The 22,443-nt window shown below is 36.6% G+C and overlaps 4 protein-coding genes and 2 pseudogenes across 12 annotated transcripts; 2 read left to right on the top strand and 4 right to left on the bottom strand.

The window, feature by feature from the left end:
• Positions 1-827: 827 nt before the first annotated feature.
• Positions 828-3,857, top strand: LOC140974494 (lysine histidine transporter 2-like). Of its 2 annotated transcripts, none has more exons than XM_073437974.1 (8): positions 828-1,213; positions 1,608-1,765; positions 1,894-2,280; positions 2,444-2,837; positions 2,931-3,036; positions 3,129-3,220; positions 3,311-3,379; positions 3,471-3,857. In XM_073437974.1, the coding sequence occupies exons 2-8, from the start codon at positions 1,749-1,751 to the stop codon at positions 3,567-3,569; spliced, it is 1,164 nt and encodes a 387-aa protein (XP_073294075.1). In that variant the 5' UTR covers positions 828-1,213; positions 1,608-1,748; the 3' UTR covers positions 3,570-3,857. The 2 variants fall into 2 exon arrangements, with proteins under 2 accessions (XP_073294075.1, XP_073294074.1); XM_073437973.1 differs by having other exon boundaries at positions 828-1,323; positions 3,471-3,856.
• An 861-nt stretch (positions 3,858-4,718) lies between these two features.
• LOC140974493 (lysine histidine transporter 1-like) lies at positions 4,719-6,821 on the bottom strand (annotated as a pseudogene).
• Positions 6,822-7,542: 721 nt separating this feature from the next.
• Positions 7,543-10,284, bottom strand: LOC140974492 (cytosolic Fe-S cluster assembly factor NBP35-like; annotated as a pseudogene).
• A 7-nt stretch (positions 10,285-10,291) lies between these two features.
• On the bottom strand, positions 10,292-13,403 carry LOC140972668 (F-box protein SKIP14-like). Its single transcript, XM_073435043.1, has 5 exons — positions 13,346-13,403; positions 12,527-12,648; positions 12,227-12,286; positions 11,296-12,183; positions 10,292-10,840 (listed from the first exon to the last, which is right to left on the bottom strand). The coding sequence occupies exons 1-5, from the start codon at positions 13,401-13,403 to the stop codon at positions 10,292-10,294; spliced, it is 1,677 nt and encodes a 558-aa protein (XP_073291144.1).
• Positions 13,321-17,033, top strand: LOC140974490 (carbamoyl phosphate synthase small chain, chloroplastic). Of its 7 annotated transcripts, none has more exons than XM_073437970.1 (11): positions 13,321-13,431; positions 13,579-13,720; positions 13,882-14,014; positions 14,500-14,588; positions 14,671-14,731; positions 14,895-14,962; positions 15,053-15,181; positions 15,270-15,373; positions 15,461-15,808; positions 15,989-16,154; positions 16,605-17,033. In XM_073437970.1, exons 2-11 carry the CDS (start codon positions 13,600-13,602, stop codon positions 16,652-16,654), a joined length of 1,269 nt encoding a protein of 422 aa, XP_073294071.1. In that variant the 5' UTR covers positions 13,321-13,431; positions 13,579-13,599; the 3' UTR covers positions 16,655-17,033. The 7 variants fall into 7 exon arrangements, with proteins under 7 accessions (XP_073294071.1, XP_073294070.1, XP_073294069.1 ...); XM_073437969.1 differs by having other exon boundaries at positions 13,321-13,434; XM_073437968.1 differs by having other exon boundaries at positions 13,321-13,445; positions 13,582-13,720.
• A 773-nt stretch (positions 17,034-17,806) lies between these two features.
• On the bottom strand, positions 17,807-22,221 carry LOC140974488 (glucose-6-phosphate 1-dehydrogenase, cytoplasmic isoform). Of its 2 annotated transcripts, none has more exons than XM_073437964.1 (16): positions 22,033-22,221; positions 21,272-21,491; positions 20,963-21,048; positions 20,700-20,754; positions 20,425-20,611; positions 20,092-20,249; positions 19,910-19,978; positions 19,767-19,825; positions 19,554-19,590; positions 19,271-19,342; positions 18,952-19,099; positions 18,758-18,853; positions 18,607-18,677; positions 18,421-18,536; positions 18,256-18,301; positions 17,807-18,182 (listed from the first exon to the last, which is right to left on the bottom strand). In XM_073437964.1, exons 2-16 carry the CDS (start codon positions 21,440-21,442, stop codon positions 18,015-18,017), a joined length of 1,539 nt encoding a protein of 512 aa, XP_073294065.1. In that variant the 5' UTR covers positions 21,443-21,491; positions 22,033-22,221; the 3' UTR covers positions 17,807-18,014. The 2 variants fall into 2 exon arrangements, with proteins under 2 accessions (XP_073294065.1, XP_073294064.1); XM_073437963.1 differs by having other exon boundaries at positions 22,062-22,221.
• Between the last annotated feature and the right edge of the window lie 222 nt (positions 22,222-22,443).

Genomic DNA, 22,443 nt, shown 5'->3' with positions numbered 1-22,443 from the left:
TTCTGTTGTACGTTGCGCTATTTTGAATCTGAGGATCGGATGTATTAATGGTGCTTAACTTATGCCTAAGTTGCCAGACGCCATGTCTTCTCGAGTACGCATGGATGAAGAAATAAACAGGACTAGAAGATTGAAGAAGCTGGTTCACCACCACCAATCAGTAGTACATTCAAGAATCAACAAGTGTGCCAGAGGACTCAAGCTAACCGCAATAACTGAACTACCCCTCAATGCTGGTTTACATAAAAAAAAATAGATAGATGAAACAAAAATCATTCTTTTGTATTGTGTGAAAGCTAACTAAATTTATAAAGCTTGAATGTTCCTGCATGTTTCTGGTTGAATGGACATTTCTCTTGCTTGTCTCTGTTAAAAAAAGGTCTGTCTGCTATTCAAACTTGAATTTCAAGTAAAATTGAAAGAACTTGAAACGAATATTTTCTTTTCAAATGGAGATCGAATTCGATTAGACATGGAGATACGATGGTTTAACTTGTGCAATTAACATTTGTTGTACTTGTATATACGTTAGAAGCTAGCTGAACGGGAATAAATTAAAATTATTTGATAAATATTTTTATCTAAAAAGTTGACGTTTGAAAATTTTTTTTCTTTTAAAATTAATCTTATTATGAGGGAAAAAGTGACGACGATATTATTATATTTAAACAAATATTAGAGCTTATCATGTTCAATTGTTGACTTATTTAAATATTAAATTTATTCGAGTCTAAGACTACGACCTTGACCCATGCAAGCAAGACTAAGTGATTATTAATTAAAATGTAAGTTCATCAGCAATTGATTAAAAAATAATGTCCCAGGAAATTTCTTGGAAAAACACATGGAGCCAGCTAGCTGTTAAGAACTCAGTAGCAACTTGTGAAGTTACCTACTCCTCAATCAATTTGTGTATTAGGAAAGTCAACCCCCTTCATTTGATAATTAGCATTTTTGAGTTCAAGTATTTTGATTCCAACTGAACTTTTCACAACCCATCACTTTTTCTTTTTTTTTTTAATTTTCCTTCGCTATATTTGGAATTTTCTCCACTACCTATATTGTGGTGAAATTTTAACCATAAACACGCGATTATCAATTTCCATTGAAATATGAAGGACTCATATATGTATCCCATTATTTTCCAAGCTTAAGTCGTCTCGATTCTTTTGATGGAAAGAGTAATTCCTGAGTTTTTACATTGAACTCCAAAGTTCAGTTTTTTTTCCTCCTTCATTCTGCAGGCTGAAGTTAATTGCAGAAGCTAAAAATCAAATGGATTCCGTAGTTCCCGTTAATGATGATGACTCCTATTTTAAAGATGTGTGTCTCTTTTTTTGTCTATAAATGTTTGGAGACATGAAACTTGTTTCACCAAATTAACAATTTCTCGCCATCTTTATTGATTTCTTAAAGACCCTGTAAAGTTTCTTTGTGCCAAATATGAAGTGTCTCTTCATTTTGAACGACTTCTGCATTTGCTCATTTGTTGGAGTGTGCTGCATGATGAATTAATCTTTTTTCATTTACTTAGTATTTTTCCATCTCTAGTTGATGAATTCACCTTTGGTAAATTTGAGGTCTTACACATATATTATGTAACGTAGGAGAATGATCGAGATGCAGAACAGAAGGCTATCGACGATTGGCTTCCAATCCCTTCTGCAAGAACTGCAAAATGGTGGTACTCAGCTTTTCACAATATCACGGCTATAGTTGGAGCTGGAGTTCTTGGCCTCCCTTACGCCATGTCCGAACTAGGATGGTATGTGAACATTCTGTATTCCATTCAATTTACATCTGTAAACTACTGAATCTTCTAGTCGAATCCCTCCTTACTGGAAAAGAGAACATTTCTTCATATCCTTGTATTGTGTCACCAATTTTTTCCAGGGGTCCTGGAATAACGGTACTGGTCTTGTCTTGGATTGTCACACTGTACTCCTTATGGCAAATGGTTGAAATGCATGAAACGGATTGTGGGAAACGATTCGACAGGTATCATGAGCTTGGACAGCATGCTTTTGGTGAAAAGCTTGGCCTTTGGATCGTCATTCCCATGCAGTTAGTTGTCCAAGTTGCAGTAGACATAGTATATATGGTTACAGGAGGTCAATCCCTCAGGAAAGTCCATGAGTTACTCTGCCACGAACCTTGCAAGAACATCAAGCTTTCCTATTTTATCATGATCTTCGCCTCTGCTCACTTTGCACTCTCCCAACTCCCCAGTTTCAACTCAATCTCTGGTGTGTCTTTGGCAGCAGCTGTCATGTCAGTTAGGTATTCATCGTGTTTCTTGCTTATTAATTTGAAGATATTTCACAAGTCTAGAAACAAATGTTGAATTTTCAGGAATTGTAACTCAATTAATTAAGAATTTCACTCACTTTTTGCAGTTGGCTTAAAAGTAATATCTTGTTAACGAATGTGTTACCTTGTGAAGTTATTCTACAATAGCTTGGGGAGCCTCGATCCACAAGGGCGCGCAACACGATGTTCAATATGGCTACAGATCTAATACAACTGTGGGTACAGTTTTCAACTTCTTTAGTTCTTTAGGAACCGTAGCTTTTGCATTTAGTGGTCACAATGTAGTGATGGAGATTCAATCTTCTATGCCTTCTATGAAAGATAATCCTTCTAAGGTACCTATGATGAGGGGCGTAATCGTTACTTATATAGCCGTTGCCATGTGCTACATCCCGGTCGGGATCATTGGATACTGGATATTCGGCAATACCATGGGTGAAAATATTCTGATTACACTGCAGAGACCTAAATGGCTTATTGCCATGGCTAACATGTTTGTTGTAATTCATCTTATCGGGTCATATCAGGTGATAATAGCAAATCTAGTGAGATATTTTTCAAGTCTGTACTCAATTTCTTCACCGCATAGATGGATATCATACTCAAGTATTTATATGCAGGTGTATGCTATGCCAGTATATGACTTTATTGAAACTGGACTAGTAAGGAAACTGAGTTTCAGGAGAAGTTGGTATCTACGTTTTGTTTCAAGGAATACTTACGTGGGTACGTAGCTATGTTTTTTAGTTACTTCTGGTGTGAGCACACGTGTTTCAATTTTAATTGCTAGTCACTAAATATAAGCCGTTGTTTTCCAGCTTTTACAATGTTTATGGCGATAACCTTTCCTTTCTTTAACGGCCTTCTTGGATTTTTTGGAGGATTTGTTCTCGCGCCAACTACATACTATGTAAGCAATTATGACTGAGTTTCTTCCATCTGTATTCATTATGCAGCGCTTAAAAATACTTGCATCATATAAAATTGGTGAACTCTGCAGCTCCCCTGCATCATATGGCTTGTAGTGAAAAAACCGAGGAGATTTAGCTATTCTTGGTTTGCAAATTGGGTATGTGCAGTTTCAAGAATCTTGATATTTTTCCTTCCTCAGAAGCATAAATTCTAATTCCTCTTTTGCTTTGGTGGTGTTGAAATATCAGTTTTGCATAATTTTTGGAGTTATTTTGACCGTTGTGGCACCCGTGGGAGGGCTCAGGCAAATCATAATAAAGGCCAAAACTTACAAGTTCTACCAGTAAGCATGAAATTGAAGAAGGCAGCAGCTTTTTTACTCCTCATTAGAAAGTCCACGTGTTTCTTAGTTTAGAGTTTTACTTTATGTGAAAGTTAACATAATTCAGTGGAGGTAATTTATGAATTATGATATGTGGTTACCTTTTTAACTCTTAACTTTTGTTTCAAATGTTTAATTTTTTTTGATCGGTTCTTATTTCCAGTAAAAGTTTTAGGGAGTGGTTAAGCACATTTGATGTATTTTTTGTTATTGTTACTAGTAAAATAAAACACTTCGAGCTGAGAAAAATTAAATTTAGACTGTGAATCTAAAATGATTATTGTATTACATCACATATTTATCACTGATATTTCTGCAGAACAAATCTCTCCATGTTTTCATCATTTTAACTACTTTAAGCTTTGGTGCATCCTTTTTAATTTCTCGTCATTTTCTATTTCAATCGTTCTACTTTGATCGTAGCTGTGCCTCCTCATTAATTTTATCCAATGGTATTGTTCACTGTTTCCAAACGTTGCTTATTTTCTTGTCTGTTTTTGGTCTTATAACATGGTATTGGATTTTTCAATCCTTCCACGATAGTAGTATCTAGATAACATCACATTTTGAATTTCAATAGCGTCGAATTCTATTCTGTAATATGAAAAATTTCATGTAACTTTTTAACCAAAGTTTTTGAACATTCTTTTATTGAACAATATACCAATCAAAGCTGCAGTCTCGCCTCAAGTAATGTTAGTTTTGCTACTTAATTTGCCATTATCTTCCGTAGTTATCAGATTCGGATTTTGAGAGAATTAATCGAATTGAAGTTAAAGCTCGATTCATAACATGTTAATTGTCTCAATTATCATTGTTGCTTCTTGCAGCACCAGTTTTAAATTTTGGATTGGATAGACTGACTATTGGTTTGCAAATTTGATAGCTCAATAGCTAATCTTCAAACCCTTGCAAATATAAACCACATGACTTCGTTTTCTTTTATTATGATACTCCTCACTTCTATCTTCTGTTTCCACTAATTTTTGGGATCATGTAGTTCAGAGGCTTCCTTCCAGCTTGATCCATCCATATATTCACTCCAACAAAATAAAATATTGATATTCTTTTCTTATATTTGATCTTTTAGTAATTTGGTTTTGATGTGCCAATTGCGATTTTTTTTTATTAATCAAGGGGTAGCATTGCAAAACACAAATACAATACAACGTGCTAGCAAACATGTTTACAGAAATCTTGAATTGTAGGCAAGAGGGTTCCTTGTCTGGTTTCTCGGCCTGGATTCCCTTCATGGAACTCAGAATCCCTTTAAGGAATAGTCGATACAAACTCGCTAACCGACCATAATCGAAAACCTCAGACACCGTTCGTTCCTGTCTACTTCTTACAAGAAAACTAGGACAACTTTTCTCATCTCTGCAGGCTTATGAGTAGAATTCGTAAGTTTTTGCCAGCACCATAATCTGCCTTAGCCCTCCAATAGGTGCTATAACCATCAAAGAACGCCAAGAATTATACAAATCTGAAATTTACCCATCAAAAATCAAAAGAAAAAACAATTAGCTTGCTAAGTAGTTCCAACAATAAATAATATAGAGCAATATTATTATTCAACTTACCAAAATAGTGAACAAAGATAAGCTGAATTTTTTTGGTTTATAGATGGCAAACCACATGAGGAAGCTGAAGAAAAATGTGGGTGTTACCTATTCTTTCAAAAGATACACAGATAAAAATTACTTTATGCAACAGTCAAAATCTGCTTACAAAGTATGTGGTTGGCGCGAAAGCAAATCCTCCGGAAAATCCAAGAAAACCACCGAAGAAAGGGAAGGTCATGCCAACAAACATGGTAAATACTGAAATCAGACAAAACATCCATTGAAGCTAGCAACTTTATGTGTTGAATACTAGGCAAGTATCTGAAAGAAGAAGCGTAAAGAAGTTTACTTACCAACATAAGTATTTCTTGAAATAAACAGCGGATACCAAGTAGGCTTGAACCTTAGTTTCGGTTTCTATCATGTCAAAAACTGGCATGGCATTTGTCCAAATCAATCGGAGTCAATACATGTTTCATTGTATGGCTCAATGGGATCGAACACAGAGAATATAAAATTATACTCACCTGATAGCTTCCAATAACATGAACTACAACAAACATTTTAGCCAAGGCAATAAGCCAAACAGGTTTTTTCAAGGTGATCAGAATATTGTCGTCTACTGAGTTCCCGAACATCCAAAATCTAATAAAAGCGACTGGGAAGCAACAAAAAGGGCAACCACGACATAGGCAACAATAACTCCCCTCCACATAGGTATCTTTGAGGGCTTTTCTGGTGTCGATGGAATAGTGGCTTGAATTTTCAACCACCACGTTATGACCGGCATAGGCGAAAGCCATGTCCCCCAGTGCACCAAAGAAGCCAAAAAACGGTACCAGCTGTAGTTGAAGATCTATATCCATATTGCACATCAGGTTTTACTCCCTTGTCCACTGAGGCTCCCCAATCTATTTTATATTAACTTCGAATGACAATAGACCATTATTAATATTTTCTTGAAACGTGGTGAACAAGAATTATATATATGTGCGTTTGTGTACCTTAAGGACATGACTGCCGCCGCAAGGGACACACCAGAGATGGAATTAAAGTTGGGAAGATGGGAGAGTACGAAGTGGACAGAGGCAAAGATCATGATAAAATAGGTCAGTTTAATATTTTTGCATGTATCGTGGCATACTAAATCGTGGAATTTCTTAAGAGATTTGCCTCTAGGAACCATATATACTATGTCCGCTCCAACTTCGACAACTAACTGTTGAGGCACCACAATCCACAGGCCAAGCTTTTCGCCAAAAACATGTTGCCCAAGGACATGGTATCTGTTAAAACGTTTTCCAGGCACCATTTCATGCATTTCGACCATTTGCAGTGTGTACAGGGTGATGATCCAAGATATGACCATAACTGTGACTCCAGATCCCCTGAAAATTCCAAGAAAAAATTCATAATTTTTTGGATTTCAACCACAAATATCAACTTGAATAGATTAAAATGTATCATCCTAGTTGAGACATGGCATAAGGGAGACTGAGGACTCCAGCTCCAACCATGGCTGTAACGTTGTGGAAAGCTGATACCATCATTAATTTGCATTTCTTGAAGAGGTGATTGGCAGCCAGGCCTCGATTGCCTTCTCTTCCTCTGTCCGGGTGGATATCCACCTTTTACATAATTTTCATATTACTAACTTGCCATATTGGTTAAAGGGGAAAGTGTGTTAAGCTTTGGATTTTAGCCTATATATACTAGTGATGTGATCCACATGCATGCATTTCCTTTCCTTTCTTTTTCAACACATTGTCATTAAAGAACGCATCAATGTTTAATCTCAGTAGTCAGACAATATTGTTCAGCTATCATTTTAAAAAAAAGTAATTTAATTCACAAGTTACCTCTTGCAAAGTTTGTCGCATATGGTTGTCATTTTTAGCTGCGATTTTGAAGCACAAGGGTACGTGAAAAAACAGCATGTATACTTTGTAGTGATGAAATGAAAAATAAATGATGTATTTGATCCTCTCAAAAACCATGTATTACACTACACTACACAGTCCTGTCTTCTTCAATTTCAGCTTAAAGTAACACGATCCTTCTACTCTAGTCTTGATTCGGATTTTTTTTAAGGTTAGGTCTACACTTTGTCCTAAGCTTCGAATCATGGTGTTAGACGGAGCATCGGTGTTTTAATTCATTCAGATTTAACATCATACACTATACAAATAAAAAAGAAATGTTCGTTGTAACATTAATCACAGTTCTATGCTCACCAACTTAATTGTCAATGTTAAATTTAGTTTCGTAGCTTAATCTTCTTCACTAATTAATTTTTCAAAAATACAATCAAACAAACTTTACTAGTAAAAAACCATGAAACAAAAGCAACGGTTCTCATTTCGTAATGCTATTGTACACGGCAAACCCACCGGCGGGCACACCTTCAATTAAAGCTACAGATGGGAGTTGGCCCCGCGGGCGGCGCGGAGGCCGATCTTCACTAGAAAATTACGTGTTTTCATGAGTTTACTCCACCAGCCATTGTCCAAGAAACTAATTTCATACTAATAGATCAATTACATGCAATTACTCAACTTGGGGACATAAATGAAGCATAATTTTTTGACAGAACCTTTACTGAATATATTAAATATTTTGAAAAATAAAAATAAAAAATTTAATCATGTACGCAACTGATAATATCGCACAGCGCACATTTACGCTACATCCTCCATTCTCGATACCTCCAACTCCGACACCACCTTCTCCACAACCGCCTTCAAGGCAGGAGCACGCACTTGACATTTACCATCGTCAAAGCAAGATCTTCCTTCCTCTGACGCTTTACACAGCTGAGAGTCCAAAGGAACCTTTCCAAGAAAGGGAACCCCCATATCTCCACACATCTCTGCGCCACCACCAGGTCGAAAACTTCACTAAGTGCGAACAAATTCAGCATTTCTGGTGCCTTCTTCAAGTGTACACAATAGCCCACTCAGTCATGTCTTGTTGCTCGCCAGCATCTGTCAACTCGAAATCCAACAATGGTTGACACAAACCACTCATATTCTCCACGACTCCAAGAATTGGTAACTCGACTTTTCTGCAGAAGCTGACTTCTTTCCTCACATCTATGAGAGATACCTGTTGTGGAGTGGTCACTATAATAGCACCATCTATTCCAGTTGCCTCGGACAACGAAATATGCTCATCTGAGGTCCCAGGTGGTGCATCGACTACAAGAAAATCAAGCTCACCCCAGTACACATCCTTCAGGAATTGCTTTATGAGTCCATTCTTTCGCGGCCCTCTCCATACGACAGCCTTATCAGGGTCGGGGAGCATGAAACCGACAGGCATGACCCCAAGGTTAGACTCAACATAAACAGGAGACCAACCAAGTTTACTCTGATGAATCTGTTGCCCTTCAAGACCGAACATCTTCGGGGTGCTTGGACCACAAATATCAATATCAAGAAGACCTACCCGATAATACTTAGCTGCTAAGGCGAAAGAAAGTTGAGCTGATAATGTACTCTTCCCAACTCCACCCTTGCCGGATAACACCAGAATTTTGTGTTTTACTGTAGCCATTATTTCAGCTATAAAAACCAAGTCTGCAGATACAATGTCAAGAGTAAATTAAAAGCACAGATTCGATAACTCCAGGCATATATAACTAACCAGTAAGAACACAATACAATAGGCATTGGCTTTTTTACATTTTAGCATTGGTATGATTACGGGAAAAATTAGGCATTGATTTTAATGGCACCACTATTAAAAGAAAACTAGTACCAACAATCCGGTAGAAGAAATTAGATATTACAACTTACACAAAAAAGGCAGGAACTCGAAGCTATTATTTAGAATCCATTGAAAAAAGACCTAGGTAGGGTCCTTTCAGAGCAGTAGCGGAAGCCTCCTGGTTAGGGCATCCTTCACAAGAATCAGATTTTCCAGCTGATATCTGAAATTTTCGCCAAAAAATTATTTTTAATAATCAATCTAAAACAACAATAAATAAACAGCTAAAATATCAAATTAAACTTAAATCAATTAGGGAAAAGACGAAATTTTTTATGCGTAAATCCAGTTATGCAATTAATAAAACTTCATGAACCTAATTTTCTTATTCAAAATCAATTTAATAAAATTGCCTCAATGCTAGAATTTCACAAGAGAAAAATCTTTACCATCGAAAACAAAACTTGAAATACAAATTTAAAGTTGATGACCCTCTCCAGCTAAAAAATATAATAATATATAAAAGATACAAATTTAAATCTTCATCATAGACAAGAAAATCAACTAAGGAGGTTGTAATTAGAGCAAATAAAACAATTAAATTCATTTCAAATCATCAAATACCATGAAATAAAAAACCAAAATTATGCACACAAAACTAACCTTAATTACAATAATATAAAAGTTGTTACAGCCAACATATAGAATGACATTGGCCTGCATTCCAGGACCAAGAAAGCTTGCAATCCATCCCCAACAAATGCAGAAACCCAATCATTTGCTTCCATGGCAGAAGGACTACCGGGTTCAAAATTCTGAACAAATAAGATGCATTTTCAGAAACATATACACAGAAATTTTTTCCGAGTGGTAGCCAACGCGTATCGATTTGCTGTCTAATCACCTCGACGACGACAAGACTCGTTGTCATCCTGAGTCGTTTTATCTCAAACTAGTTGAGAGCGACAACCACATGACAAGATTGTATTTACTGAGTCAAATACACGACATAAAAAGGGTGGTACACTTCCAGTACAAGAAACTTTTTTGCAGCATAAGCTCAAGCCCAAACACCTTCAAACAAACATTCACACATCGTCACAACAATGGCCATTCCATTTCCTCTATACTTGGCCACTCATTTTCCAGTTTAAGCAACTCAATGTAACCATACACAAGCATGTGCTTAAGCGGAAGTTCGCCAATACCCAATCCAACACCACCTTAATGTGCATGTAAGTCATCCTATCTCAACAAACCTACGCTTTCCAATTTGATGTGAAAACTTTCATGCAAAGTGTTGGAACAAATGGTTACACGAAGTTGTACTGATTCATTGAGTGCTATATCATTGGGTACAAAGCCTAGGCTGAATTAGAACTCAACCACCTGCGAGAATAACCCCGAGAGAGTTTATTCAGCCACAGAAGACAATATGGTAACCTGTCTTTCGATCGAAGTAAGTGTGTGTCGGCAATAACCTCATTCTACCCTGGCAATCTAAAAGTTGGGTCAAACAGTCCAAACAGATTAAATCCAGGTAAAATGTCTCTTCATAATCTGTATTATCCAAGCAGCATCCACATTTAATACAACGATCAACACATGCTATGCAAGCTTTGCAAGCTTGCGTGGAGTCGGGCTTAGCTTGGCAACTCTTTAACGGGCAATCATAGACTTGTCTCACTTGATGGCATCTTGGGCACAGTTCTATGTCAATTGCACGTTCATCATCTAATGAGAGATACCTCTCTCCTTCACGGTATAATCTTGGTTTATAGCTTCCGTCCATTTTTTCATTTTCCACCCCTAACAAAAGCTTGAATTCTTTTAAGTGATGATTCATTATACCAGAATGATCACTGATTCTGAGATGCTTAATACCCGGCATGCCAAGAGAATTGAAGATCCTTAAATCTTGCAACATTAAGTCAACATTGAGATTGGTGCATCCACGCACGCTTAACTGTAAAAGCAACGCGAAAAGATACAAATCAAGTGACATTTACTAACAATAAAACATGGATGATAAAATGAAACAAGATGTCAGAGAAAAACTCCAAATGGATACTCTCAGATCAGAAAATTGATTAGTGGCAATAACATCTTGTAGAATCTCCCAGAGATGCAGAATAGTTCGGGAAGAAAACTATAATAAATTCAAGTCACGGTGAGTATCAACACCGCCACTTCTTAGCCATCAATATACATGTGCCATCATGATGTTAATTAAAAATTGTTTGGTTAAAATGAGACGACGGAACTTATGTGATCCCCGATAATAGTTTGACAGAAAATGGTCCAAATAATCAATATAAATAGCCAACTCGCTGTCTTCTAAACAATAGGTCACATGATTGGTAACAAAAGAAAATACATATAAATGAGCGGGAATACATATCCCAGGTGCAATAAACTGACCTTTGTCAATCTCAAATTGCTTTCAAGTATATGCTTAAGACCAATATTTGTTATCTCTTTGCAATTGATAAGGCTCAAGCTGTGAAGAGAACCTTGTGCTCTATTTATTAATCGAAGAAGAACATCGTCGAAGATCTTAAAACTCAATGGATAATCTATTTGAATTTTCCTCCAAAGAAGAGGGTCATCCTGGACTGCATCACGCAAAGATTTGCAAACCCTTTCTACAGAGAGAAGGTCCCAAACACCAAGATAACCAAGGGCGAAGAACAAAGCATCTGGTGGAGCACCTGCCTCAGCTTCACTACAAGAATTTTTCACATGCTCTTTCTGATACTTTTCAAAACCAAAACACGTCAATTCCTTCGCATTGCCAACCATCAGATGGCATTCATCAAATGTTGACTCATCCATGGCGTGGATCCCCAAATCAGTTTCATTCCCATCAACATTCTCGTTCTCACCTTCCTCTAGTTCAAATTGCATAGAGCTTGCCCACACTAAATTAAGCTCCCCAATCAATTTTTCATCATCATCCTCATTACCTTCTTCATTGATCTCAAGGGCACGAGTTTTTAAACCAAAATCCTCTATCCAATCATTAAAAGTGGAAACCGTGGTCTCTATACCAAAATTCATACCAAAGGGATCCTTAGGCAAACTAAAATTAAAGTCCATGACGTTGGCATCATCGGTTAAGCCTTTGCTAAATTCCATACCAAAGGGATCATTAGGCAACACATGAACAATATCTTCAGAACCTTTCTCAGATTTAGAAAATTTTCCCACCACATCTGAACATTCCTCCTTGGAACACCCATTATCAAACTTCACGCCAAGAACTGTATTGTCTTCTTGATTCAACACCATTGCTGCTTCAACAACTAACTACATACAAAATATCTAAAAGAAACACAAGATCCTCGCAAACAAAAAAAACACCAAGATCCCCAAAGGCAAAAGGGCTCCTCCAAACCAAAAATTCAACCACCTGCAGAAAAATCGATACTTTCCATAACCCAGCTTCCCTATGCTAACAATAGAAACATACACGTGCAAGGATTGAAAAAATCGAGAAAAGAAAACAAGGGTTCAATGAATAACAAACTTGTGCCCCGAGCAGAGCTTATGCGGATAGAAAACACAGCGAACAGCACCGGATTATTATAAAGAAGAGATTTTTAAAAAGGAAATCTGAATCGGATAGAGATGCGGCGACAATGATTGGAACCTGAGCCTGTTCCCTACAATAACAGCAAACAAATGGCTCCTCCAGATCACACAATAATGCAGTTTCGGGGAAATAGTTTGATGAATTATTGTTCATAAACGTGTGTGTAAGCATTAAGTGTCCTGTATAAATCGGGATTGTAACAGAGAGACCAAACCAAATATGGGAAGGGAACAGCCGAACAGGATCAAGTAAAACTAGAAGATTGAGAGAGAGAGAGAGAGAGAGAGAGAGAGAGAGAGAGACGCGTGGTGGGAGAAATCAGAGGGGATTTTTTGTGTTGTGAAATATATATATTTTCACTCCTAATAAACTACAACCTCATCAATATCCTAATTCTTCGAGCTCTAATATTTTCTATTAAAAAAATATATATTACTCTTTGCTAATTTGAAATTAAACATCTTTTAAAGATCTATTAATTATTATCTTATACTAAATTTTAAGTGGTTTATTATGATTACGTTATTATACTAATCACCAATAAATAGTCAACATAGGTTTTTTAAAATAAAAGTAAATTTATAATTTAACAATAACTATCACACCAGTAAGTTTTTCAAATTTTAAAAACTCACGTATATATTGTATCTGCAAACTATAAATATATAATTATATCATTATTTAAAAAAATAACACACAAATACATACCATCTAAAAAATAATTAAATTACAAATAATAAAAATAATCATGAATATAATTATTTATAATTTTATACTAAAGATATTTATTTATGTTGTATATTTTGGGTTGGATACAATTATCTTTGGATCATATAATTCTTCAAAATAAAACTGAATCCAGCCCATTTAGTTCACCTGCTCGTAGGTTTTGTCTTCCACAGACCTGTAGCTCAGCCTTCTCGGTCCTCTGCATCGTCGAACACCGCTCTCACCTCATTTCTGTAGTAATCTCCTAGTCGGTATTTGATCTTACAGTATTTTTTTATTTTGAAATTGGAAGTTCTAGTGTGAATTATGCTCCTATTGTGTGATCGAAGTCTTAAGTGTCTGTACTCATGGTATCGATCTCGCCCTTTTTACTTTTGTAGCAGAGGCATTGTGTACTGGCAATGGCGGCTATTCAGTTTCTGTTGTGCTATAAATCTCATCTCCTGCATTCGCCAAAAGTTGGAACCTTTACTGTCAGTTGCCACTCCGTTAATTTATCTAACCCCAGAATTTCACCTACTGGTATGTATGAATTTTATATGCTGTGTGTGTTTCGGGGCGAAATTCATGTAGTAATCGTTGAAAATATTCCGAGTGGTGAAATTATCTTCTTTACTTTGGATACCTGTAAATATTATGTATATCTACTAAGCGAGTATGATTTGTTATTGAATTGCATTTAGGATCTGGGGAGAGACCGTGGAAGGTGGCAGATGCAAGGCTGGTGCTGGAGGATGGTTCGATATGGCCGGCGAAGTCGTTCGGTGCTTCTGGAACCCAAGTTGGTGAAGTCGTCTTTAATACGTCATTAACAGGGTAAATATATCAGTGCTTTAAGTGTTGTTGCTGCTGTTGCTATTCATGGTTATCTGAGTTTTCATTTACCATGAAGAGGGTCAATGACAGGCCTCAGGCGATTATCATTTCTTGATTAGTTTTATACTAATATTTGTCTATATTATTGGTTATAATATTTGGTAATTAAAATCTTATCTGGTCTGTGCCGATGTTCAAACATCTTCTATTTTTTTGTAATTGTAGGATCTCAGTAATTTCAGTTGTTTGTTACTCTTATTCGTTGCCCATTATCTTGTAAAGTTGACTTAATCTGCGTGTCTTGGAGAGTTGTTTTTCCCTGCTGTTTCTATGTCTGTTTATTCTTGCTATGGGAATTTGTCAGTTCTGGCCCTTTCTCATCCTTTTAACATTTCTGAACTGACATGAGATTTTGTTTGAACAGATTAATAATTATCATCTGTTGTGTATTTTTGCAGCAATATAACTTTTTTCACACATTGCAGGTATCAAGAAATCCTTACAGATCCCAGTTATGCTGGTCAATTTGTTCTGATGACTAATCCACATATTGGCAACACTGGTGTCAATTTTGGTCAGTGGATATCTTGTTTTAAACCTTGACAAAACTATGCTTTGAAATGGTTTGTTCTGAATAATTGGGACTTTATTGACAGATGATGAAGAATCAAGAAAATGCTTTCTAGGAGGACTGATTATCAGAAGTTTGAGTATCAGGTTGCCCCTTATACTTCTTTTGATTAATCATGAAATTTTTTTATACTAAGCTTTGATCTTCAATGCGCATTTATCCTATTTGGTCTTTTACTCGTTGCTTTTTTTTTTATCTTCTAACCTTGCATGTTTTGTTCTTTTGTATTTGATGTACAACAAACTTCAGCACCTCAAACTGGAGATGCACTGAGGCACTCGAAGATTATTTTGCATCCAGGAACATTATGGGAATATGTTAGTTAATATTTTCACAAGGTTGAGTTGCTGGTGATAGGCCTTGTATGGCATCATTCTTTTTTACGATTTTCTTGTGTTGTACTACAGATGATGTTGACACTCGTGCAATTACCCGTAGATTGAGGCAAGATGGCAGCCTTATTGGTGTTTTGAGTACAGAAAAATCTTATACTGATGAAGAACTCCTGGAAATGTCTCGAACGTGGGATATAGTTGGTAATTTAGTTGACTTGCGAATTATTGGATGATTTCAGATAATTATGGCATGATTTAATATGCTGAGGCTTATGATACAATTATACAGGCGTGGATTTGATTAGTGGTGTCTCCTGTAAGGAGCCTTATGAATGGGTTGATAAAACAGATCTAGAGTGGGATTTCAACCAAAGGAATCAAGAAACTTTTCGAGTTAGTATCCCGTGTTGACTGCGTATTTGTTTCAAAGAAAATGTATTCTAATGACACAGTAACCGATCATGTTCATTTTTAATGAAGGTTGTTGCATATGATTTTGGCATCAAGCATAATATACTTAGGCGCCTAGCGTCCTATGGTTGTCAAATCACAGTGGTTCCTTCAGCATGGCCTGCATCTGAAACCCTGAAGATGAAACCAGATGGAGTCCTTTTTAGTAACGGTCCAGGAGACCCATCTGCAGTTCCTTATGCTGTTGAAACCGTCAAGGAAATAATTGGAAAAGTTCCTGTTTTTGGCATTTGCATGGGTCACCAGTTGCTTGGTCAAGCATTGGGGGGTAAAACCTTCAAGATGAAGTTTGGTCACCATGGAGGAAATCATCCTGTCCGGAATCTTCGAAATGGCCGTGTTGAGATCAGTGCCCAGGTTAGTTCACTTACGAGATATTTTTCAGAATCTATGTAGTCTTTACTAAAATATTACGAGTGATATTGGACCTTGAACTCGCTCTTTTTTGCATTCTCTCTCTTTCCTTTTGGGGGACTCGAACGCATCCATGACCAATTTATGCTTCATCATGTCTTCTAATGTTTTTGTGTTCTGTAGAATCACAACTATGCCGTGGACCCTGAGTCACTTCCTGAGGGCGTGGAGGTAACTCATGTCAATCTCAATGATGGAAGCTGTGCTGGGCTCGCATTTTCTCAGCAAAAGCTTATGTCACTTCAATACCACCCTGAAGCTTCTCCTGGGCCCCATGATTCAGATCTTGGTATTTCTTTATTTCTTTTAAACTAATTTTAAATTATGCATGCTTGCATTGATGGTTGTGTAAATTCTAAAAGCAATCATTTGTTAATCATTTTGTAACGGGTATGCCATGCTGATATATGCCATCCCACACCTGACTGCAGATTTTACATCCTTTATAAGTTTTACAAAAACCATTTGTTACATTTTCCATGATGTTATACATGACCACTCTAAGTGCATTTAGCTCTGTCGTCATCCCTGCCCCTTTTCTGGGGCTGGGATGCTTGAATGACTTAAAAAAGATCAATCAATGGCAATGTCTTGTTTGAGTCTGATCTTTTTGACTTTGCCAGGTTATCGTTTGTTGATGGACATATATATTCTGCTGTAGTAATGCTTTTCCTTGAATTGTTTTTTTTTCTTTCCAATTTTGCATGTATCTTGTGCTAATTAACTTATTCTTGCTCAGTATTTGGTGAATTCATTCATCTTATGAAGCAAGAAAAGCCAAGTGTATAATAAAGTCGGACGCCATTTTGAAACCGTTGCCAATGGAGATATGTTAAACGGTTGCCCTGATTGGCTGTTGGTTGGTTTGATGGTGAAGAAAGATGATAGATGACATCTGTGCCTGAAGTTGGTGCTTCAGATATCTTGGACACGGAAACGAGAAATAACAATTAAATGCAAAAATTAGTGTCTTTCGTTAATCTTTAAATGAGTGAGATGCTCATTTAGGCACGAGTTTTCAAACCGTGTCTTACGTGGAACTTACGCACTGCTTTGTGATTCAATTTGTTGGTGATGGAATGTGATTGTAATGAGCCATGTTTGTTGCTTGATTAGAACCCAAGCTCTGGTACATGTTTAGAAGTAATGGATTACCATACTTCAATCAGCTCCATATTACTGATCGTTATCGAGAGAAGCTCCATGTTGGAAGTTTGACTGGAACAAGATATGCTCCATTCTAAAGAAAATAACTATGTGGCATTAGAAAGTGGAACATGCGGTGTTCTTGTGCAGAGGACAATTCGCGTAAATAGAGAGCTTTTTTTCCCGTCTTTGAACTTTGATGAAAGATATCTACAGAGAAAATGGAATTGAACTTACTTCAAAGCATAATGGGTAAGACATCGACGATGCATTAAATTCATGGGATATTCCATAAAATTTAGATGGTACTGTTGAATGAGAATTTTGAATTGCTTTTTACTAGCTTTCTTAAGCAAAAGCTTTTTTCTTGGTTTTTCGAATGAAATCGTATTAAAATAAATATAAAGATTTTACTAGTGACAAACGATGCGAATGATTATCTACTCACATTGGCATATCCATTAATTGACGCGAAAACGATGTTACTTGGGAGGGATTTTCTCCAACGGACGGTCTTGGCTCATCGAGGTATATTTGCTTGGCATTTCTCGGACAGATGAGAGTTGCCGGGCACGATTATTACGAATATATTAACAGTATCATTATCTTCAAAAATGGTTTAAAATATGCCCACGAAAGAAGAAAGATATTTGCAGATACTACGTGAGATCCTGCAACTTAAAAGTTAATAAACCTGACGATTGGAGCTTCGAGGTGGTTGAGGTGACAAAACTCGTGCTCTTGATTTGAATGAATGTGACACTCATGCTAATGCAAACTTAGCATACATAACAATGCGTTCATCAAGCTTCCCATTATATTGCATTTCAGGGGGAAAAACCTTTATTACATTTGAGTACAGCTACGCCGAGCTTTGTATATTACTCAATTCAACAAGTAAAAAGCGCCAAAACACACATAATAACACATTACAGATACATTCCACAGTGAACCGATAAGGACCCCAAAATCTGATGCTCACCGGTTGTGCTTGGAAACTTGGTTACAAGGTTGGGGGAATCCATATATAACCATGTGTTTGCACATAGCCTGCCTTTTCTAGCAGCTCGTCTGCTTCTGAGGGGCCTCTGCTCCCGGGCTTGTATGGAAGGGACTTGATCTTTCCATCATCTACTCGATGCAGAAGGGGCGTAAAAATCTCCCAAGCAGCCTGAAGACGAACAAGAGTTCTCATTTCTCAATATGGTGGTGCCAAAAAGTTAGGAGAACTAGTTTATTGTTACCTTCAGCTCGTCTCTGCGTACAAAATGCTGTTGATCACCTTTGATTCTGTAAAACATAAACACGTGCCTGGTTATCATTTAACCGAATTAAAAAAAACAAAAACAAAAAACAAGGTGTTCAATTTCTCTCAGAATTTTCATAGCGTTCATCTTATTTAACCATACGTGTCAAGTATCAGACGTTCATAAGCCTCGGGAATGACAACCCCTTGGTACCGCTGGTTATAGGACAAGTCTAATTCGCTCTGAGCAGTAGACATTTCCAACCCAGGCTGCTTCACCTAGACAAGAAAAAACAAAAAGCATGATTCAGCGAGGGTTCCATGAAACTCAATATCAAGTTACACTTACTGTTAGTTTCATGTATATGGCCTCAGAAGGTTGTAGGCGAATTACAAATTCATTCCTTCCTTGCTTTTGACCTATAACAATTAAAGTTTTCCATCAGGCTTATGCGAACAGAAGATGGTGTTCGGTTGGGAGTATGAGTTCAAGTACTTGCACTTAAATATGTCCCCTGGAACGTCCTTGAATTGAACCCGTATCTCCGCTTTTCTTGAATTTAAAGCTTTCCCAGCCTTTAGTATAAAGGGAACGCCTACAGTGAGTCATTGTACAAGAGATCCAAATTAATGTTGTGACTTTCTAATCATACAAAAGAAGTGAAAGATGTCAAACAATAACTCTCCGCCGCACCTTCCCATCTTTCATTGTGAATATGTAGAACGACTGTAGCAAAAGTAGGAGTATTTGAGTTGTCCGGAACTGTTCGATCATCCTTATAGCCTTCATATTGTCCAAGCACCACCTCTTCATCTTTGATCGGAACAACAGATTGAAGAACCTAAGTTCCAGATAAGTGATACTGAAAGGACTCACCAAATTGAGGTTCAAGAACAAAAAACTAAAATAGTGTCTTGATGATTCTTCTTTGTGTAGAAAGCTTAGGGGAGTCGAGCAAAATAATGGAAGAATACAAGGCATCTTGCATGAGCAAACAATAACCGCTACATACCTTCACTTTCTCATCTCGTATATGCTCAGGCTTCATGGAAATAGGTTTCTCCATGGCAACAAGGCAAAGAACCTTAAAAATAATTAAAAATCAGCCACACCAGTAAAATTTTCTATCTTATCAATGCAAATGCAATATCAAGTGAGATTTCATAAAATGGCAGACGTTATTACATGAGAAAAACACAATGGCACATTTGAGATCAACAATTTAGAAAAGAAAATTGGAATTTTACAAAGAATTAGTACTCAAGAAGGATTCGATCTGTATTGACAAGACTCACCTGCAATAGGTGGTTCTGAATAATGTCACGGATTATGCTGCCAAGTTCAAATGAGCAAAAGAAGCAACAAACACAAGTTAGTCGTTTTTTGGATGCGGGTACAAACTGAAAGAATAATGCATAAAATATACAACCATATTGCAACTAATAACAAAAGACACATTTATCAAAATTTAATTTCGTGATTAAAGCACTCAGAATCGCAAAGCATACCCATACTGATCAAAATATCCACCACGACCCTCAGTTCCGAAATCTTCTCTAAACACTATCTGCAGCAACAAAAGTGAAATTGTAATCTATGTAAATAAGGAATGATTACAAAAAATTCCAAACATCTTGTCTAAAACACTGACCTGAACATTAGCTATGTTGTCACGATTCCAAAGAGGTAAAAATAAACGATTCGCAAAACGAAGCACCAGCTGCAAAGATTTAGAAGACAAGTGGAAGTAAATGTTTCCCTTTTGGTAATACAGTATATGTGCACTGAGTAACTGGGTGATAATAACATCAGATACTTTAAGTAATAAATTACCAAATTTTGCACCAGTTCTTTTCCCAAATAATGATCAATACGATAAATTTGTGGTTCCTCAAATAATTCTCCAATCTGGGAGCTCAGTTCCTCGGCTGATGCCAAATCCTTTCCAAATGGCTTCTCAACAACAATGCGAGTCCATCCGCCAAGATCAGCTGAAAATAAATATATATTGAGGAATGACATGAATTTGTACTTAATATTGTACATGAATCAAAATATTAAGACGTCGCCTAAACTTGTACTGATGTTAGCACAAATCACATAGGTAGCCCACGTCATTCAATGTAACACTCTAAATCAAACTACTTTACGCTAAAATATGCTTACACTTATTCATGGCATAGTTCTTGATCATTTTACAGACTGGTGGATATACAGATGGAGGAAGTGCAAAATAGAAAAGCCTCCTAGATGATCCATCCGTACTGTTTTTTGATATTTCGTGCTCGGATATAGCTTTATCTAATGCTTGAAAGCCTTCTGGAGCTTCATAGGAGCCACTCACATATTTAATCTACAATGTCAAACAAAGATTCGCATGTGCTAATAATACATATTTCAAGGATTTGAACACAAATATGTGGTAACCAGCGGCCACTTACCAACTGCAGAAAGTTTGAAACGTCTTCTGTTCTTTCTTTTCCTCTAGGAAGATATCTATAGAAAAAGGTATGTTTATCCGAAGCAGAATAATTTACAAACAGGAACAAGACAAATAAATGTTTATAGTAGAATTATCAATAACTCCAATCAGGCGAAATAGTGCATGATTTTCAGCCTTCAGCTTCAGACTTGCCAAGTATACATCCCAACAAACCAGAAAGTATCTCCTTCAGTAATTAATACAGACATCATTCATTCATACCCTTGAATTCGATCTCTTAATTCTCCATCAGAGATCATGGTCCTTGCATAGCCAAAAATGTGAACTTCATTCGATTGCAAAAATCCCTGAATATTCCAGTTAAGTACAAAATCACCTTGAGTGGGAAAAAAATTTAACCAAACACCAACGTATTTTTTATTACACTATCTGAGGTGAAGATAAAAGGAATATATCTGTCACTAATTTAAGGCATATTTTGTTCAAAAAGGCATATTTTGTTCAAAAAAGAAAATACCAAACCATGCAAGGAGTAAACATATTTATGGAATAAGCATAACCAACAGTTACCTGCCGGTAAAGGTTAAAGAGTGCAGGAAATGTCTTCTTTTTAGCAAGATCACCAGAGGCACCCAGAACAATGATTGAAAGACACCCAGTCTCGGACACATTCTCGTTCTCTCTCGGAAAAGATTCATACTTAGAAAGAGTTCTTTTTTCACAGTGCCACTCACCAGCCATTTTCCCAATTCACAGGAGCTAAAAATAATGCCGAATTAGAGCTTTTAACCTGCACCGGCACATTTAGAAAGTTGAACATTCAATTGATCAAAATAACAATTCACTGCCCTAGAAGAGAATAAAGATAGCAAGCTTTGGAAACTGACAACTGTTCAGATCACTATCCTCAAAAAAACATTAAAGAAAATTAAAAATAAATATAAATTTCACTATCACACCATCTTGATGGATGTCCATAATTTAAAGAAAAAACCAACCAAAAACAATGGTATACTCAAGCAATTATATGCCTCAAATCCATTAACAAAGGAAGTTCAGATCATGATCACAAGTAGTCAAATTAAAAAATTCGACCATTATTTGCATCCAATAAGAACAACAGATCAAACCAAAAAATACAGAAAGAAAACGGAAAAGGAAAGAAAAAGATGATCAACGAAATCGAGAAAAACAAAATCAACAGCAACTAGGATAGCCTTTTCTTTTTACAACAAATAATTAGGTGACAGAAAATGAAACAAGCAAGTGTAAACTAAAAGCACTTGGGGAAACAAATTTACAACAATTTGAATCTATGAGGATGGCCATACTGAGAAGTAAAAGAGACAGCAAAAAGCACCTTTCTTGATACGATCTTTGGCAGAAATGAGGAGATCGAATGTGGGTAGTTGACCAAATTTGTAGATATTATGTGTGAGGAATTCTCAGTATGACCCGAACTGTACAACGTTCTCTGGTGCTACCAAAATTTGACCCAACAACGGGGGTTGTGTATTAACTTCCAGTCTGTCAACGTGACTTTTTCTTCTTTTAAATACAATTTTATTTATTAAAGATAGATAATATAAATATTATCAGACTCGAGATGGATATTCTGTGCTACCCAATGCTTAGCAAAAACAAAACTATAATTCAAAAAATCGGATTTTTCGATAATTTTTTTAGCTGAGTCGTTACAAAAAAAAAAACCCATACATCGCTCGCACGAGGGATAACTTGTG

Source organism: Primulina huaijiensis, chromosome 3, assembly GCF_012295235.1.
Source record: "Primulina huaijiensis isolate GDHJ02 chromosome 3, ASM1229523v2, whole genome shotgun sequence".
Taxonomy (NCBI): Eukaryota; Viridiplantae; Streptophyta; class Magnoliopsida; order Lamiales; family Gesneriaceae; genus Primulina; species Primulina huaijiensis.
This window is presented reverse-complemented; position numbering and strand designations above follow the sequence as displayed.